Source organism: Prorops nasuta, unplaced genomic scaffold (assembly GCF_024137725.1).
Source record: "Prorops nasuta isolate Cenicafe-Biocafe unplaced genomic scaffold, Cenicafe_Pnas_1.2 PNAS00013, whole genome shotgun sequence".
NCBI classification, from domain to species: domain Eukaryota; kingdom Metazoa; phylum Arthropoda; class Insecta; order Hymenoptera; family Bethylidae; genus Prorops; species Prorops nasuta.
The window spans coordinates 5,609,690-5,630,449 of record NW_027116810.1 but is presented as its reverse complement, the minus strand read 5'-3'; the positions used below and the strand labels follow the sequence as shown (position 1 = coordinate 5,630,449).

The window sequence follows — 20,760 nt, the reverse complement described above, 5'->3', positions numbered from 1 at the left end:
TCAAGGATCTATTTACCTGTACGCACGTATTTCTGAGAGAAGATGCAGTCAAGAAGCATTTGAAACAACCATATTCAGGACCGTTTCTAGTATTAGAGCACTGCTCTGATAGAGTATTCAAAATAAAACTGGGAGAAGAGAAAGTTCTAGTCGTGTTAACAGAGAGGCTTAAACCAGCCTACATTTGCCAAGAAGAAGCAGTAAATACGAACGAGCCTCCAGCAGATGCGAGCGAAGACACTTCAACCCTTCCTGAGTCGAGTAACAGTGCACACGGAGCAATACGTTGTTATTCAAATAAGAAAAGAGTGCAATTTAATATTTAACATAAAATATAATTTTAGGTTAATGTAAAAATCTTTTGTTATCTTTATATTTTACGTTTTGTAATATGTTAGCTTTAGACTGTAAGTATCGAAAGTAATGCACTTCGCTTTTAATTTTGTACGTACATTACTGGAAGGGGGTATTATGAGGATTCTTAGCTATAGTTCGAAACCACGATCAGTATTGGCTGTTAGCGAGCCAATAGGAAAAAGCTACGCTGGATCGAGTAGTACTTCCGGTAGAAACTGTAATTTTTGTGGAGATACGAGACGATGGGTAGAGCGATGAGCAACTCGGTGAAGAATTCTCCTGATGTTATCGGTAAATAAAAAGAGTAAAGAACGAACACGTCTAAATTATTGTAGGTAGAAACCTATACGTTTGCCAACACCAGCGACGCCTACCGGTAGGGATTGCCTCGGGACCTCGCATGAGCAATCTCCCGTTTCAACTCTGCTTTTACTACTTAATCGTACAAGTGAGCCGTAATCAGCAAGCAGAACTTGCAGGTAGTGGCCAGTGCTGTTAGATCGTGCCGGATTTCTCTCCCCACCACGCGACCGTAGTCTCACTAACACACGGTCAGCCGGTAGCATCGGTGAGACATCCCTACTCATGCGCAGCTCCCTAGTCACGCACACCATTGCAGCGATACGTGCGTGTCTCGGCTGCCTTCGCTGGGTCTCGGTCGGATTCGGCACAACTGCAGAGCGAGAGAGAGCAGTATAGTTTTCTTGGCCCTCTCACTCTCTCCCAATCTTGACTGTCTCTTAGCCAAGGAAGCGTGGCAAAATCCTTTTCAGCCAGCACGGCAAGTGTAGTCCAGTCAAATCAATAAAAATAATTACCAAAAAATCGTAAATTTTGTTTTTTTTTAAATGGTAAATCATTAGGAGCGAAAATTTGCAAAATTCAAATTCCTAAGGGGTTTGCTAACGGGGGGGGGGGGGGGTGAAAAGGGGGTAACCAAAAATATTTCGACTCCTGTACTTCGTAAAATAACAATTTTTTTTATTTAACTTAGAAAAATATTCTCTACAACTATTATTGGACAATATTTTTTGTAGCGAAATCGGTTAAAAGTTATTCAGGAAAAAGAAATACAAATTTTGCAATGTTAACTTATTTAATTTAATATTTTGAATCCGGCTATTTTAATCGAAAATAAGTTTAAATATTTTTTGTAGGGTATTTAATTAGCTAGAATCCAAATTAGTTAAAAAATGATTTTTGTCAAATAGAACCTTCGGTAGGGTGCATCGCGCGAAGTTTATTATTTTAATGACTTATTTTGATCAGCGAATGAAGTACACATCTTTACTTGCTATTTTTTATGTTCAAACATTGAGTTCCTCGTATTTTTAATATATTTACGAAATCTGCTTTAAATAATAAACTCGTTTCCACACCACCCTGGAGGTAGAGTTGAAGACGCATTTTTTTTAACGTGGTATCCCCAGAAGGTATATTCCACAGCATTGCTTATTTAGCCAAATTTAACACCATTACAACTTAATTTGTCAAAGGGATTAGTGTCAAGACACGCATTTGAAAACATTGGTGGCCTGGCCTAGTTTTACCGAAATTGCTGAATAGTATTTTTCTGGGAAAGTATGTTGGCTTAGCAAAAATCATACTTCCTCCTTTAATACTGGCTTATTTGGAAATTATGTGAAAATAGGAGGTAAGTGGGTAATATAACGTTCCTCCCTACACGATGGGAAGAGGGGGAGGAGGGGGAGAAGGCATTACTAGAACCCTTTTCATTTGGGTGGTAGCGAATTGTGTAGGTGGAATGGTTGGTTTTGGGGGTGTTGTAGGTGCAATGTCTGTTGATAAGTCCCTGATGTTGTCCGTGGGCGAGGTTCGTGTAACCGTTTGCATAAGTGCTTCGTTGTTTCTCTTGCGTAAATGATGACATATTGCAAAGACGGCTGCTGCTATGAAGACAATGATGAGAGTTGATGCTGATGTGATAATGTGATGCTGGATGGGTTGATAGAAGTATTGGTCGTCTTCACTGAGCTCCTTGTCCAAATTATTGAGATGGACGCTTAATTGATTGAGGTCGCTGACCCTTGTAAGGATATTTTCTAGCCGGGGTACGTTACTAGAAGACTGCTGTATTCTTTCATCTAGAGCTTCCAATGAAAAGTTAAATCTCGGCACAAAATTTGTTATGCTCGGCGATTTAACGGTTTGTACGGTCTCTAGAATAAAATCAGTAGCAGTAATAATGCTATTATTCCATATCGTTAGCGTTCCGGAGCCTGTTATTTCTAGCGTATATTTATCTTTATTTTTACAAGTTACAGTGAGTTCTTCCATACGTGGTACTGTATAGAGCCAGGAGGCTCTGTCTTTTAGTGAGATTAACATAGGTTGTACAAGGTGAATAAGTTTATGTTCGCATGTTTCGGAGGCCTTGTTTTTTAGGTATAGAGTTATTTCGCATGGGTTTTCGTTTTTCATTTTGTTTGACGGCTTGTATGTGAGACAGAAATATTGGTCACCTACATGACTGCATTTTTGTAGGTCTTCTGCACTGTATTCGGTGTACCGTTCTGTCGTAATGTCTATTGCCAAGAATTCATTTCTGATGTCGATAATAGAGTATAATGACGTTGAGTTTGATACTGGTATGGGTATAGGATATACTTGTAGTAGATCGAATTCTTGTGGAGTAATCAGTGGGATGCATAGAACGATTATTAATTTGTTCGTTTTTGAGAATATGGTTGGTTTTAATAACTGCGACAGTAAATGTATATTTGTATTGGTCAACGATATTGGGAATTGTGTGCCTGCAGGAATGTATGGTTGCGCTTCCCTCAGATACCGCATAATTTGAGAATGTGGTATGATCTTTGGATTGATTATACCGTGGTTAGCTTGTGTGACGAAATCTAGTAGAGAGTCAATTTCAATCAAAAGTTCTTCTACAATTATACTGAGGTTGTATAGTACTTCTAAATTAGTTTCCTTTTCCATCAAGTCCTTTTTCAATTGTAGTAGTCTTTCTTCGTTCTCGTTTACTTTAGTTAAGGTATCGTTTAGGATTTCTAAATTTCTGCTGACTATTTGTATCTGCTTTTTCATTGCCATTTCGGTTTTGTGCATTTTTCGATCTATTAGTTTTAAATGATTATTAATTTCTTCTTCGTCTTGACTATCCATAGTTCCGAGGAGAATTTTACCTATAGATCCTACCCCATTTATTAAACCGCGTTGGATTCTTGTCGAAAATGATGTCATTTCTGTCACTTCGCGGAGTTCCCTTTCGATAGTGTCGAGTTTAAATGTTATAGGGTCCACCGCAGTGACGCAAGTTCTTACATTATTATCCATAAGACAGAGGCGTTGATCATAGAGGAATTTCATAACCCGTGTATGCCTTTCGTGGTATACGGCCATATCAGTATGCAGGACTAGTTTCCACTGTTGTCGATAGAAATTTAGTAGTCCAAATTTTTCATAATACAACCCTGGTTGTCCTTTAATTGGTCTAATCTCTACCTGCCCGTAGATCTTGCAAATTCCGATAGCCACTACGGTCATAACATACCTATAATTAAAATGATAAGTTTATTCCCTATTCTATTTGTTTAGAGAAATAATTTTTCTTATTCCATTTTTTATTCAACGTTTACTCTGATAGCGTAAAAGTAAAGTAACATTCAATATTCTAATGTGTAGTGTGACTTTTTCGTGGACGTTAAGTCAGCAGTTTTGTAACATTTTTCGGTAAGGTGGGGGTCTTCCTATATATATTGACTTGCCTTGAGACGTACTGTTATTTGTAACGATTTATTCATCGAAATTAAAAGTGACATGATTAATAACGCATAGAAAGTAATGGAGGGTAAAACAACCAGAAAGCAGCAAGTTGCTAAGGCGAGGCCCCATGACAGAGGCCTAAGGGACCACCGAGGAAGGAAATTATTCGCCATCGTGGCGGGTGGTAAGTAAATATATATATATATCCGTATTCGATATATGTGCGATTAAATTTCTTAATCATGTAACATTTTAATTTAATATTCTTTTCCTTGTGTTTAGTTTTAGTGCAGGATGGCGCTGCTATAAAAGATAGGCAGCTTTTCCGCGCCGGGGTCCGATTGGATCAAGCCTGGGAAGAGGAAATGGTGCAATCGGACGACGACTTTCGATGGGACTTCGATTACTTCGGGATCTTATGGATGCAGTCCACTTCTCCTTACCGTGGATGGGGGAGGACTAACCGCCAAGTGGAGGATCCAAGGCAATATGAACTGCCCCATATGTCCGAGAAGGACGTACTTATGTTCCATAATTTATTGTAAGTTCCCTCCAACGCAGGGGAAATATGTAAATATATGTTTAAAAAATATGTTAAAAAAAATAATATATGTATATTAGTTTTAAGTTTTAAGTAATCAATAATTAATGTTTTAATATTTAAAAAAAAACTTATTATCTCTACCTTCCATCTTTGAAATCTATAATACACCCATTGTAATATTATCAAATCTTTTATTTGAGTTTATATAAGGAATATATTAATTTCATTAGAAATAAAAGAGAGCATGAATAGTTTTATTTTAAATAAATATATTTGAAAATTTTTGTTAATATGTAGAAAATATAAAATTATATATTTCAAACATTTCAAAGTGAATAAAATTTATTACTTTAACAATCTAGTTTTTAATAATTGTGTTTTCATTTACTCTATGACGCATAATTTCTCTTTCCTTATTGAAGCCCACCAGTGCCAATTAGCATTTTGAGAATAACAACCTACATATCTATTATAGTCTCTTTGTCGGTCAGATTATAAATGCTGACACAGCATGCGGAGTCCAGTTGTCTAGTGACACAGTAAATCGAATACATAATACACGCTGGGTTTTAATTCGCGGCCGGTCAGCAACCTTTCGCGTGTCTCCTTTGTAAGCGACGCAATCATGGCAGTTGATTGGGACTACAGAGTGATAGTCCAGTCAAATGAACATTTCGAAATAATTTAATATACTAATTAATTGTTAATAGAAGAAACGTTTAGGACTAAAATATACTTTCTCCGTTAATATTTTTATTTTAAAGTAATTTTTGCTCGCTAATTTTTGGTTTAAAGCAATGGCAAAATCGCTGTAACAGCTACGAGTGCTAATTGTCAGAGTTGTCACCTACTTATACTAATGAAGAATGTTATAACGAAATGAAATAAATGCTATTCCATTATTTAGAAAAATTGATTTACTATGAGTCTACATGAAGGAACATATCACAATAAACTGCCTCGAGCCCAGTTCACATTCATTTATTCGCCTAGGCAACATTGTTTTTAAAGCCAGCATGTTCACATTTTTTCTCTCTGCACACATATATCTTTACAATTTATTTTTTGTCTTACTTTCTATATTAAACTTAACTAACCTCCCACCCCCCTTATATAAATCCTATATTAAATTATGTATTTTGAGGATTTCCTCTTCTGTTCTGGTCGGCTGACACCCGGACCACCCTTCTCCAATTGATATTTTTTGTTGACCCAGCCGCATGAGTGGAGCCATCGAAAACCCCATCAGTCGAAATCCTCCTAGAAGAACATATCCTGTATCATTCGCCGAACCAATTCGTCCTCGGCTTAACGATTGCATCAACGAATGTACCGCTTGTAGTTTCTTTCAATATAGTCAATAATCACAACTGAAAACAATAAAAAAACTAAAAAATTTAAACTTACCTTTAATTTGATAAATACATAGGTTACATGAATTGCAGTAGTTTAAAGAGCATTTATTTTTTAATGTTTTTAATATAAATTAAATTAGAAAAATAATTTTAAAAAATGATTAAAAAAAATCTGATAAAATGATATATGTAACTCTTCAAACACCTCAACTTGAATTATACTCACTTTGACCGTATTGGCGGTTGATTTTACTTCGAATGTACTTGATTGCTTCCATTCTTCTTTTCATTTCGACTTAAAATTTGAATATCTGCACTTCTTCCACTACTGACCAAAAGATATAACGGGATCCCTCACGCGTGCTTTACGGACAGCACAAGTCAATAAACAATTAGTTTAATAAAATTCAAATGCGAAGCAAATTGAACAATCGGGCGTTTGTTGGACAATGTGCCAGTCCTAACGAGTCAAACGAACTTAAAAACACTCAAATTAGTTGAAGAATAACGCTGTACCATGGTGCCGCGTTCTTGAAGAGAGGTTACATTTGGTTATTTCCACTTCAAGAACGCGGGACAGTGGTACTGGTACAGCGTTATTCTTCAACTAATTTGAGTGTTTTCAAGATCGTTTGACTCGTTAGGACTGGCACATTGTCATAAAGAAGCCCGTTTTTTCAATTTGCTTCGCATTTTACTTTTATTAAACGAATTGTTTATTAACTTATACTGTCGGTAAAGAACGCGTGAGGGATCCCGTTAATCAGTTCGATATCCAACAGCATGATTTTATTAAAATTAGAATCTCCTTTGTTATATATATATTCCCATTAGAAGCACGTACCGAGGACAATAATATTCGTGTTTCCTACATTTTTATTCAATGCAGTATAACCATTCACCGTTGCGTAAAAATGAATAGAATTTATGTAATGGGTTCTTAAGTTTTTAATAAATATACGTGCCTTAGCGCTAATACCGATAAATAGCTTGCTTTTTGAACGCTCCTGACTGCAAAATATTAAATGTATTACTACAATAACATTCAATTTAGTCATAATTCACTCATGATTTGTCGTCAGCAATTCTCCGATTTTCATTCTATTATCATGACAGGAACTCATAATATTATACAGTATGACGTCAAATATAAATTATAGTATGTCATTAATTATATGTAAATATCATGATCTGAGCTCCTCATCATAATGACATAATAGACCATAGTGTTAATATTTTGTTTCAATGTAATCTCATCACAATATAAAACATTATGGGCTAAAACATTGAAATTATATGTCTTAAGTAATCGTGATGTTTGGGACTTTGCTATGTAGGAAGTTTGTATAATGTGTTAGTTGATGCTCCCCCAGATTTAAAAATGTTGTGCTCGCGATTTCTACAATCTGCCACGTACAATTACATCTTTTAGAAAAGGCGTACGAGCAACAAAAATTATTATGATCTTAGTATATGCCGTGATTACGAATGGAAACAAAAAAATGGTATAAATACGTACATGTAATACTTTTCTGTTATATTCCTGTAATTCCTTAAGCGGGTACAGTCAATCAACAGCCTCATTGGATAGTAGTGCAAGCTGATTTCCAAGTGTACAAAATATATATAATTTTTGTGGCTTATTGAATATACAAACGTAATAGTCTTGATGTTACTATTTGGACGTTTCTGTGTTAATTAAAATCGTGTATTGCTAAAAATTGTGAAATTCAAGAAAATAAGTTTTTTAATATTGTTGGGAGTAATCACTGATATAATTGTTTTGTGGTGGCAGTGCTGGTATCAACTTTTAAAAAGACACCGCTGATCATACTATATAGCAATAAGTAAGTTAATTTTTCTATTTTGTTATTTTGAAAAAATAAGAGCCGCTACCACTTTTGTACTATTTATAGGTTATTATAACAATGAGCTCAACTAGACCGAAAACTTTTCAACATCAATGGTATGATGAGTTTCCTTCTTGGAGGGCTTGGTTGCGGAATGTACCCACAGATACCGAAAAGTATCACTGCATTGCCTGCAATGTTACTAACAAATGTGGTAAATCGAATATCAAGGACCATAGTAAAACCAAAAGTCATATAAAAAATATGGAAAAATTGAATGCCACAGAAGTGATTTATGAGAACGTAAATCCCCGTTCTTCTTTTAGTGGACAGTTCTCTTTCAATGAAAGAGTTAGAGTCGCTGAAATTAAATTATCGACATTTTTTGTGGAACACAATATTCCGTTTATATATAGCGCACCTTTGCTCAGCATGTTTCAAGATATAGGCGAAGAACCGGAGATTCTACAGTCTATGTTTCTAGGCAGAATGAAACTTACGAAGATTATTAATAACGTTATATGTGCTTACGAAACAGAACGAATCTCCGAAACACTGAGACATAATAAATTTTCAGTTTTGGTTGATGAAACGTCAGACATTACTAACGAAAAAAAAAATGACTCTTCTTACTCGATATGTGGATAGTGAATCTTTGTCCGTAAAGACTGATTTATTAGAATTAATAAATTTGGATGCAAGCGATTGTTCCGCACAGAAAATTTTTACCGCATTTTACAACGAACTAATAAAAAAACAAATACCATTATCGAATATAATTGGCCTGGGATGTGATAATGCATCAGTAATGACTGGAAAAAATGAATCATTTCAAACGAAACTTTCTAAGTGGTCTCGCGGTTGATTACTATACCATGCATTTGCCACTCATCTGCTCTAGTAGCCTCTAATGCATGTAAAGCTTTACCATTAGAATGTGGAAACTTTATAAAGAAATTGGTAGCTTTTATAAGAGGAAGCCCTAAACGGACTGCAATTTTCAAAGATTTCCAAAAATATTTTACGGGCGAAACAAAGAATATATTAAAATATGCCGAGACCTGATGGCTATCGCGTTATGAATGTATCAAACGTATCCTAGAAGAATGGGATGTCTTACTGAAATTTCTATTAGAACAAACTTCAGAAAAAGTACTTCAAGCAGAGGAACTACTCATCATAATGGAAGATAGCAAGACAAGGGCCTATTTAATGTTTTTGGAACACATCCTTAATAAATTGAATTCATTTAACGCCTTTTTTCAAGCAAAAGAAACAAAAATTCAAAGATTATATCAAGCATCTTTGAAATGTTTAATATTTATGGCTACAAAATTTATAAAGCCGGCATTACTAAAGCTACAAATATTTTTACCTTACTTAAATAATATTGACTTTTCCAAAAAGGAAAATCAGTTGCCTATTGACGAAATAGATATCGATTCTGATTGTGCAGAATATTTAGATCAAAAATTAATAGAAAATAAATTGAATGCAGATGAAGTGAAATTAATAAGGGAAAAATGTTTATCTTTTTTGATAACAGCGACAGAAGAAATTCGTGATCGTTTTCCAATTATGGATCCTTTTTTTTAAATTTTGAATATTATAAATAGGGAAACAGCATTATTTGATGAGGACCGAGAAACAAGTTCTTTGCAGCTAATTCCCATTTGTCACCGTTTCGGTATATTTGATGACGAAGGTATTAAGCAAGAGTGGATGTGTTTATATTCAAAGGAAAGTTCAGATATAAGAAATTATTGGTCCAAACTATCTTTTGATGATATGAAGAAAGCTATATGTTCTGCGACAACAGACAAATCCACATTCCGATATCCTAAATTAAGGTCATTATTGAATCTGGTCAGATCTCTGCCTCACTCAAACGCAGAGGCTGAAAGATGTTTTTCTATTATACCAGATTGCAAACGAAGAAACGAAATACACTTGGGCATGATACGTTAAATTCTATCTGCGTTATTAAATACGCACTGATGACAAAAGAAGAATCCTCTTTTACAATGACTGTCACAAAGGATCATCTAAACTTAATGAGTAGTAATACTTTATATTTACCAACATCCAAAGAAAGAGAAAGCAATTTAAATTTACGTTCTCTTCATGATCCTGAGGATAGTGGTAATGATGAGAATGAATTTGATATTAATTATGATAAATAAGAAATCAAAATCTCATGGGAGTATTATTCAACTGACATTAATGTCATATTTTTGAAAATCTTAAATATTATTTCTTATGTTTGTTATTCATGAGTTGTAAAACAATTGAATTTTATTAAGTACTAAATTAATGTAATGTATAAATATTTACGAAATGTTGAAAGAAGAAATTTTCAAATAAATGGAAAGCTAATGGAAAAAAAATTTTAAGAAATTTTATTTTTAATGCTGCCTATCATTCTCTTTCTGTATAAAAATATATTTATGCCAAAAGTCTGCATAAACTTTTATACAGCTTGGTACAAGTCAAGAAAAGTAAAAACATTATTATTTTCTTGTGAAAGTGTTATATGACCAAAACACAACCTACTTTCATCCACAATAGACCTTATATTGATAATATCCATTTAACTTATTAAATTCTTTCTAAGTAAGCCATTATTGCATCAGAAAGTTATCTTTTTGCTAAGCCAACACACTAAAGGAACAATACGATCTTAGGATTTCTTCAGAGTCAGGCAAGGCCACCTATGTTTACAAATGCATGTGTTGCCATACATACTGTATCAACAGTCTTTATGAAAATATCTAAATTAAAAATAAATTAGGAAAGAGTATTACATGAAGACCTTTCCTAATATAGTAAAGTATGATGCTGCATTTTATATATTAAATACGGGCCTGGCCAACAAAAAAGTCAGTTGTGCTACGATTCTCATCAAGAGCAGTCATCTTCTCTTAACTAATAAATCAGTATCATCAAACTTACAAGTCTGACTCCACTGTATGACTTTGGATCCTTCAACCTAAGTCACCTCAAGGGGTAACCCCTTCACTAATCAAGCAAGTGTACCAAACACGATTGACGCATTCGTCTCACCACCCTTCACCTCCTGGACGATATTTATTGAGAGAATTTTCAAAAACAATATTAAGCTAGTGGCATCAGTGGGAATCGTCAAACTTCACGAACGGACCTAATCAATTTGTCAATCTTTCCTCTCAGAAGTCACGGAATAACGACGCCACCTCTAATTTCGACAACGATCTTAATTGCCTTCAGGCAATTTCTTCGATTGGGAACAGAAGAATTGCAGCCAGCCAAGAAGATGAAGAGCTGGTGAGTAAAGTTATGAGTAATTCGGTATTAGAAATAATTTTTGTGAATCAAATGTTACCGAGAGACCGTGGAAATTCCATGCAATAGGACCCAATCTATTCGGTCCAGACGCGATCTTACCCGAATTCCCCAGTGGCTAGAGGGGGGCAAACATACCTATTGCATATATGTTGTAAGAGAAATTGATCTACCTTAGAGCAAATTTGGCACCTTCAACCAGAAAAGCCACAAATGGTAATAATCCAGTCATACTAAAATGAAATTTACGAAATAATTAAAGAAATACTTAAATTTTCATTATATATTTTTTTAAACTGGTAAACCATAAAAAGTAAAAATTTGTAGTAATTAAACTTAGAGGGGTTGAGCTTCGGGGGAGGGATAGGGAAGGGTCTGTAAGAAAGGGGTAACCAATAAAATGTAAACTCCTTTGCGTCAAAGAACATTTTTCTTCATTCTTTTTAAACTACGAAGAAACAGTATATCTAATGTAAAAATATTTTTATAGCTTGTATGATTCATAATAAAAGTATGGATCATAAGTTTGAATCATTTTGGATTTATTTATATTTTCATGTAAATAAATACATTTACTTTATAAATAGTACAAGCTATAAAAATATTTTAACATCATATATTAGAACAGTCGTTTAATACAAAAAGAAGAGGTTACCTGGAAAGTTTTCCGGAAACTTTAACAATAGAAAATTTTAAAGATTTCAATGTGCTGTGTCTGAATTTTAACTTTGCCACCATGTATCTTTGCCATTCGCGCCGCCCCATTATAAAAATGGTATATAAAAGCAGTTTCTTAACATTACAATAAATTATGGAACATAAGTACGTCCTTCTCGGACATATGGGGCAGTTCATATTGCCTTGGATCCTCCACTTGGCGGTTAGTCCTCCCCCATCCACGGTAAGGAGAAGTGGACTGCATCCATAAGATCCCGAAGTAATCGAAGTCCCATCGAAAGTCGTCGTCCGATTGCACCATTTCCTCTTCCCAGGCTTGATCCAATCGGACCCCGGCGCGGAAAAGCTGCCTATCTTTTATAGCAGCGCCATCCTGCACTAAAACTAAACACAAGGAAAAGAATATTAAATTAAAATGTTACATGATTAAGAAATTTAATCGCACATATATCGAATACGGATATATATATATATTTACTTACCACCCGCCACGATGGCGAATAATTTCCTTCCTCGGTGGTCCCTTAGGCCTCTGTCATGGGGCCTCGCCTTAGCAACTTGCTGCTTTCTGGTTGTTTTACCCTCCATTACTTTCTATGCGTTATTAATCATGTCACTTTTAATTTCGATGAATAAATCGTTACAAATAACAGTACGTCTCAAGGCAAGTCAATATATATAGGAAGACCCCCACCTTACCGAAAAATGTTACAAAACTGCTGACTTAACGTCCACGAAAAAGTCACACTACACATTAGAATATTGAATGTTACTTTACTTTTACGCTATCAGAGTAAACGTTGAATAAAAAATGGAATAAGAAAAATTATTTCTCTAAACAAATAGAATAGGGAATAAACTTATCATTTTAATTATAGGTATGTTATGACCGTAGTGGCTATCGGAATTTGCAAGATCTACGGGCAGGTAGAGATTAGACCAATTAAAGGACAACCAGGGTTGTATTATGAAAAATTTGGACTACTAAATTTCTATCGACAACAGTGGAAACTAGTCCTGCATACTGATATGGCCGTATACCACGAAAGGCATACACGGGTTATGAAATTCCTCTATGATCAACGCCTCTGTCTTATGGATAATAATGTAAGAACTTGCGTCACTGCGGTGGACCCTATAACATTTAAACTCGACACTATCGAAAGGGAACTCCGCGAAGTGACAGAAATGACATCATTTTCGACAAGAATCCAACGCGGTTTAATAAATGGGGTAGGATCTATAGGTAAAATTCTCCTCGGAACTATGGATAGTCAAGACGAAGAAGAATTTAATAATCATTTAAAACTAATAGATCGAAAAATGCACAAAACCGAAATGGCAATGAAAAAGCAGATACAAATAGTCAGCAGAAATTTAGAAATCCTAAACGATACCTTAACTAAAGTAAACGAGAACGAAGAAAGACTACTACAATTGAAAAAGGACTTGATGGAAAAGGAAACTAATTTAGAAGTACTATACAACCTCAGTATAATTGTAGAAGAACTTTTGATTGAAATTGACTCTCTACTAGATTTCGTCACACAAGCTAACCACGGTATAATCAATCCAAAGATCATACCACATTCTCAAATTATGCGGTATCTGAGGGAAGCGCAACCATACATTCCTGCAGGCACACAATTCCCAATATCGTTGACCAATACAAATATACATTTACTGTCGAAGTTATTAAAACCAACCATATTCTCAAAAACGAACAAATTAATAATCGTTCTATGCATCCCACTGATTACTCCACAAGAATTCGATCTACTACAAGTATATCCTATACCCATACCAGTATCAAACTCAACGTCATTATACTCTATTATCGACATCAGAAATGAATTCTTGGCAATAGACATTACGACAGAACGGTACACCGAATACAGTGCAGAAGACCTACAAAAATGCAGTCATGTAGGTGACCAATATTTCTGTCCCACATACAAGCCGTCAAACAAAATGAAAAGCGAAAACCCATGCGAAATAACTCTATACCTAAAAAACAAGGCCTCCGAAACATGCGAACATAAACTTATTCACCTTGTACAACCTATGTTAATCTCACTAAAAGACAGAGCCTCCTGGCTCTATACAGTACCACGTATGGAAGAACTCACTGTAACTTGTAAAAATAAAGATAAATATACGCTAGAAATAACAGGCTCTGGAACGCTAACGATACGGAATAATTGCATTATTACTGCTACTGATTTTATTCTAGAGACCGTACAAACCGCTAAATCGCCGAGCATAACAAATTTTGTGCCGAGATTTAACTTTTCATTGGAAGCTCTAGATGAAAGAATACAGCAGTCTTCTAGCAACGTACCCCGGCTAGAAAATATACTTACAAGGGTCAGCGACCTCAATCAATTAAGCGTCCATCTCAATAATTTGGACAAGGAGCTCAGTGAAGACGACCAAAACTTCTATCAACCCATCCAGCATCACATTATCACATCAGCATCAACTCTCATCATTGTCTTCATAGCAGCAGCCGTCTTTGCACTATGTCATCATTTACGCAAGAGAAACAACGAAGCACTTATGCAAACGGTTACACGAACCTCGCCCACGGACAACATCAGGGACTTATCAACAGACATTTCACCTACAACACCCCCAAAACCAACCATTTCACCTATAACACACCCAAAACCAACCATTCCACCTACACAATTCGCTACCACCCAAATAAAAAGGGTTCTAGTAATGCCTTCTCCCCCTCCTCCCCCTCTTCCCATCATGTAGGGAGGAACGTTATATTACCCACTTACCTCCTATTTCCACATAATTTCCAAATAGGCCAGTATTAAAGGAGGAAGTATGATTTTTGCTAAGCCAACATACTTTCCCAGAAAAATACTATTCAGCAATTTCGGTAAAACTAGGCCAGGCCACCAATGTTTTCAAATGCGTGTCTTGACACTAATCCCTTTGACAAATTAAGTTGTAATGGTGTTAAATTTGGCTAAATAAGCAATGCTGTGGAATATACCTTCTGGGGATACCACGTTAAAAAAAATGCGCCTTCAACTCTACCTCCAGGGTGGTGTGGAAACGAGTTTATTATTTAAAGCATTTTTTGTAAATATATTAAAAATACGAGGAGCTCAATGTTTGAACATAAAAAATAGCAAGTAAAGATGTGTACTTCATTCGCTGATCAAAATAAGTCATTAAAATAATAAACTTCGCGCGATGCACCCTACCGAAGGTTCTATTTGACAAAAATCATTTTTTAACTAATTTGGATTCTAGCTAATTAAATACCCTACAAAAAATATTTAAACTTATTTTCGATTAAAATAGCCGGATTCAAAATATTAAATTAAATAAGTTAACATTGCAAAATTTGTATTTCTTTTTCCTGAATAACTTTTTAACCGATTTCGCTACAAAAAATATTCTCCAATAATAGTTGTAGAGAATATTTTTCTAAGTTAAATAAAAAAAAATTGTTATTTTACGAAGTACAGGAGTCGAAATATTTTTGGTTACCCCCTTTTCACCCCCCTCCCCCGTTAGCAAACCCCTTAGGAATTTGAATTTTGCAAATTTTCGCTCCTAAAGATTTACAATTTAAAAAAAAAAAAAAAATTACGATTTTTTGGTAATTATTTTTATTTATTTGACTGGACTACACTTGCCGTGCTGGCTGAAAAGGATTTTGCCACGCTTCCTTGGCTAAGAGACAGTCAGGATTGGAAGAGAGTGAGAGGGCCGAGAAAACTATACTGCTCTCTCTCGCTCTGCAGTTTTGCCGAATCCGACCGAGACCTAGCGAAGGCAGCCGAGACACGCACGTATCGCTGCAATGGTGTGCGTGACTAGGGAGCTGCGCATGAGTAGGGATGTCTCACCGATGCTACCGGCTGACCGTGTGTTAGTGAGACTACGGTCGCGTGGTGGGGAGAGATATCCGGCACGATCTTACAGCACTGGTAGTGGCTCTTTTGCCCGAAAAAATACTAGGCCGAAATGGCGGTGGTGCCTGGACATCTATAGTATTCGCCCTGTTAAAAGAAACGTTAGCGCCTCTTACGACCGAAATAACAACTGCTCTAAGAGTGGTGTGATGAATTCATTATGATCCATTTTTATGCGATGCGAATTGTGATATTAATTATAATGTTTGAGTATAGTGATTATTCGAAGCTTATTTTATGTATTTGTTAAAAAAATATAATTATTGCAACAAAGAATGACCGAAGAACATTACTTTATTGAATTAGCTGACATTGTTAAATATGTTGGCGATGGATTAAGGCCATACGAGGAAGGAGACAGAGTTTATCGAGCTAACCACATCATATTCTGCGGACTAAAAAGCCGAATTACTACAAGGATAAAAATTATTGCATTATGTCTCAGAACATCAGCATTAAGCGAAAATCCTCGCGAAGTGAAGGTGGATATAATAATGAAGGATGCCAAAAATATCAATCGTCTCTGTTCATGCAAAGCAGGAACTTTGGGAAAATGTAAACATTCTGTTGCTGTATTAATATATTTAAATAAGTAAGCATTTAGTATTATATATAATATCTCTTGGTTGTTTGAAATAAATTAATAAAGTAATTAATTTTTCAAGAACGCCGTCAAATGCAATTGAAGAAGCTACCTGTACTGATATCAAACAAGAATGGGGAAAGCTAAAACATTCAGCAAAAGAGATGTATGAAATATTGCCCTTAAGCAAATTTTGTCATCTGCAACAAAATAAGATAATAAAATCGAGTATAAAAGTTACTTCAGACAAAATAAATATTCTGGATATTTTAATGAAAGGTAAGAAAAATATGCTACTCATATAAAATTGAAAATATTAATATATTGAAATTTCGCAGATTTAGGGAAGAACGTAGAATTACTGAAGGTAAAACAAAAATACCGAAGTATTGCTGAAATAGAGTCAGATAATAATGAAAATTATAAGCTCTTGATAGAAGAAATTAAAGTTTTAACTAGTGGTCAAATATATCAAGCTACATATAAGATAAATAATACAATATCAGCTGAAGAAATTTATTTTTATAATAGTCGAGTAGTAGTGACACATGAAGAAGCAATCAATATATGCTTTAATACTCGCTATCAAAATGATAATTTATGGAGAAGCGAAAGAGCTTTAAGGATTACTGCTAGCAATGCGTATGATTATGTAACATACTCAAAAAACAAACATCCCAATTGGGATAAAAAAATTGAAAAAAATGTGCAATCTAAGTTTACAGGCTCAGATGATACACGTCATGGTATATGAATGGAGGAAAGAGTCATTGATGAATACCAAAAAGCAACTGGATTATCAGTGATTCGAGTAGGACTGATAATAAATAAAAGTATTCCATGGCTAGGATATAGCCCAGATGGTATTGTACCTAAGAAATTATTAATAGAAATAATAAGCCCTAAAATTGGAAAAACAATGTCAGCATCTAATGCTTGTAAAGAATTGAAATATTTGGAGGATGTTCATACAGTAATGAATTTGAAAACAAAGCATAAGTATTACTGCCAAATTGAGTTAGGTATGTTTTTAACTGGCTTAAAACTGTGCCACTTCATCATTTTTTGTTCTTATGATTCATCTATGTATATATTAGAAATTTCATATGATGAGAATATTGTTCAAAACGTGTACTTACCTACTCTAAGAAATGTATATTTTTCATATCTTTTAAAACATCTAGTTTCGGAAGATAAAGAAAATAATAGTTCATGCTCTAACAAATGTGATTTAAATAATAATGTACCTGTAAAATGTGATAATAGAAAATAAGATTCTTATATGTAATGCATATATAATATGAAAATTGATTTTGATAACTTATAAAAGTTTAAAATTGTTGATTAAAGCATGTATAATTAATAGAAGTTAAATACTATAGTATTTGTTTTAATTTTAAGTTTTAAGCATGTGATAAACTACTAATGTGATCCATTATTAAAACCATATGTAAATTTTATTAATAAATTGTATTACAAATAAATAGTTTCTTTAATACAATATTTCTACAATATTTATTTAAATTTTTAATAAGCTTGGTTATTTATTAAAATTTGTCATCGGATAAAATTGATTCGCTTAAATTTACTATACCACAAATGACTTTAATAATCTCTCCTATTAAGGGCACAGTTTTCAGAGACATTTTTGCTTTGAGAATGTTGAACAATTTAATTCTCTGAATTGCTCGCTCAATATGAACTCGAGATGATGCAATTTCAACAGTACTTGTAACATGCTCTTTTGATAGCTGCTTATTTTTTCCTAATTTAGGCGGTATAAACAATTTTATGTGAGCTAATGCACAATCTTCTTCAATAGCAAAACCTTTATCGACCATTATCGCATCTCTCGTTGGTTCAAGTCTTTCAATTATTTTTGAATAATTAAAGGTAGCTTTATCTGATGCCCTTCCTCCAAAAGGTTCACTAATAAATATTATTAATCCTGAAGGAGCTACACCAACAAGAAATTTTTTAGTTTCACAACCTTTATAGTGCGAGTACAAACGAAGATTACATTTTAAACATTTAGGCTTCTCTACTGGTATTTCTGTACAATCTAAGACTACATACGTTTCTTGGAACTTTTTAAAGCATTTAGGCATACTCTTTAAAATTTCTTCCTTTGTTGGCCAGTATATTGCTTTTTCTAAAACATAAGCTAAGGATTGCAATGTAGTTACAAATAAACTACTACAAGTTTGTCGTGTCATACAAAATAAAACTGATAAGCACTTAAAGGTGAAATTCAATTTTAATTTACACAAACACAGTACTATTCTTGTTTCAATATTACATCCAAATTTATTTGAATTATTTTCACATAAAGTTAATATTTCTTTTAAATTATTCAATAACATAAATGTTATTCCTGTAAAAGTTTTTAAATGTTCATCTGACTTTAATAGCTGCATCAAGTTGATGTTATTTTCTTTCTGTATTTTGCTGGAAACAAATTCTTTAATGCGTGCTTCTTGTGGATTCTTATGTTTCCGCAATTCTTGATCATGGAATTCAAGCAGAATATTAGCAATATCATAATCTTCATTTTCATTTATATTTTTAGAAATAGAATCCACTTCACAATCACAATTATTCTTGAAAATTATAGGTAAAATTTCTTCTCTGTCTTTTATAATATTCATATTACAACTCGATGCACTTTCTTCGTCAATATCCTGTTCTTTATCTAATTTTAATTCCTTGGGAGTATTTTTAGCTTTTTCCATTGAAGAGTCATTGGAATCTCTAAAATTTAATAGAACATTATTGGAATCTTATTTAATTTGTATTAGATAAAACTGTTGAAAACATATACCTGACATTGTTTTTTTGCTCTCTATTTAAAGCACGTATATTTCTTAACTTTTTTTCTTCTTCTTGCTTGGAGTTCCAAACTTTATCAAAATTTCTTCTTGGCAAATTCATTGATGGAATCACATTCTTTTTCAACTTAACACGTTTAGCACTGGGATCTGAAATTTAATTTTAATTTTTCATTAATCTTAATAATAAATCTGACTAAATTTATATGATAAAAAGATTTAAATTATTTACTTGGTATGAAATCTGTTTTCATAAAATGAGCAGCACAAACAAGCATATTTGGGGTTATGGGTTTGCCTATCTTTAGAGAAATTGCCCACTTTTTTTGTAATCTTCTATCTCTTGGAAAGTGGTGCAGCGAACCTCTTTCAATCAAACTGCATTGTGGTGCAGAACAATACCGTTTATTTCGAGTAATTTCTTTTTCTTCCGTATAATTTGACATGATTCTTAACAGCTTTATAAGTAATCATTATGTTTACACATGTTTACCGCTCTTAGAGCAGTTCTTATTTCGGCCATAAGAGGCGCTCACTTTACTATTAACAGGGCGAATTTGTGTATATGACCTTTCTCAGCGAATGTGGCGCACCGTAGCGTTCAAGAAATTAATCAAAATTGACACAGAGGAAAATGGACTTCGATTTTATGTATATGTTTACATGTCAAAAATTTTAACATATATTATCTAAGAGATTATAGCAGCTGATGTGCAGAGGTTGGTATTGTATTAATAATTAATTTATTATTATAATATAGAAATAAATATTCTTTCATGCAATTTATGGTTACTTTAAATTAAAATTGTATTATTCATTACTCAGGCTTTACCAATAAAGTTACTGGAATTTCAAATGAAGAATTAAAAAAGACTATTGGGTTGGCCGCAAACAGCTTAGAAGCAGCCTATATTAGTACTATTTGTAACAGAGTTAATGCTACAAGTAAAAAGGTAGAAATTATATATTAATTTCTTAACACATGTTTGTTAGCTAATTATAGAATACATTAGTCAGTCACTTATATAGTTTCCTGTCGTTTGGATAAAGATGTTAATACTATAATTAATAAAATATTTGCTTCTTCAGGTTTACATCTATAAAAGTTAATAGTGTTTTTATTTCGCAGGTTATACAGATTTATCATCATAGAGGAAAAAACAAGACAAACGCTCCAAAGATGTGCCTGCTGCAGAGGGAAGACTACGCATGATGTTGAATATGAGAAAAAATCATACATGCAATAGTTTGAAGACTCGTGAGCAATATATAATCACAACATTGAAAGTACTGCAGCTGTACAATAAAGCTATTATAAAATTAATTATATCAAAAATACTGGTAAACAAAATAGGTACAAATTTATATATAAATATATATATATTTATATATATATTGTGGACTCCACACTCCACAGTCCACAATCCCGTGACGGAAGACAAAATTATAATCACGGAACTTTTTGGTCGGTTTGGTTGGAAGTTTAAACTGTTTCGTCGTTCCGTTTTTCTCCCGCGTTTTAGTTCAGTCCACTTCGATGATATTTTAACAAATAC

The 20,760-nt window shown here is 33.8% G+C and overlaps 2 protein-coding genes across 2 annotated transcripts in view; both read right to left on the bottom strand.

Annotated features, from left to right (window-relative positions):
* The window catches only part of LOC136778143 (uncharacterized), a 67,183-nt gene that overhangs the window by 32,442 nt on the left and 13,981 nt on the right, over window positions 1-20,760 (bottom strand). The gene's annotated exons all lie outside the window — the stretch shown is intronic.
* On the bottom strand, window positions 17,924-20,091 carry LOC136778141 (uncharacterized). Its single transcript, XM_066734752.1, has 3 exons — window positions 19,437-20,091; window positions 19,198-19,354; window positions 17,924-19,127 (listed from the first exon to the last, which is right to left on the bottom strand). Exons 1-3 carry the CDS (start codon window positions 19,648-19,650, stop codon window positions 17,924-17,926), a joined length of 1,575 nt encoding a protein of 524 aa, XP_066590849.1. The 5' UTR covers window positions 19,651-20,091.

What these genes read in the sequence shown, in the direction of transcription:
- LOC136778141 (XM_066734752.1), bottom strand. Translation starts at nt 19,650, where the DNA reads ATGTCAAATTATACGGAAGAAAAAGAAATTACTCGAAATAAACGGTAT. An exon ending in GAAAACAGATTTCATACCAA is followed by an intron (nt 19,355 to 19,436) that starts GTAAATAATTTA and finishes ATTAAATTTCAG; the next exon opens with ATCCCAGTGCTAAACGTGTT. An exon ending in GAGCAAAAAAACAATGTCAG is followed by an intron (nt 19,128 to 19,197) that starts GTATATGTTTTC and finishes ATTAAATTTTAG; the next exon opens with AGATTCCAATGACTCTTCAA.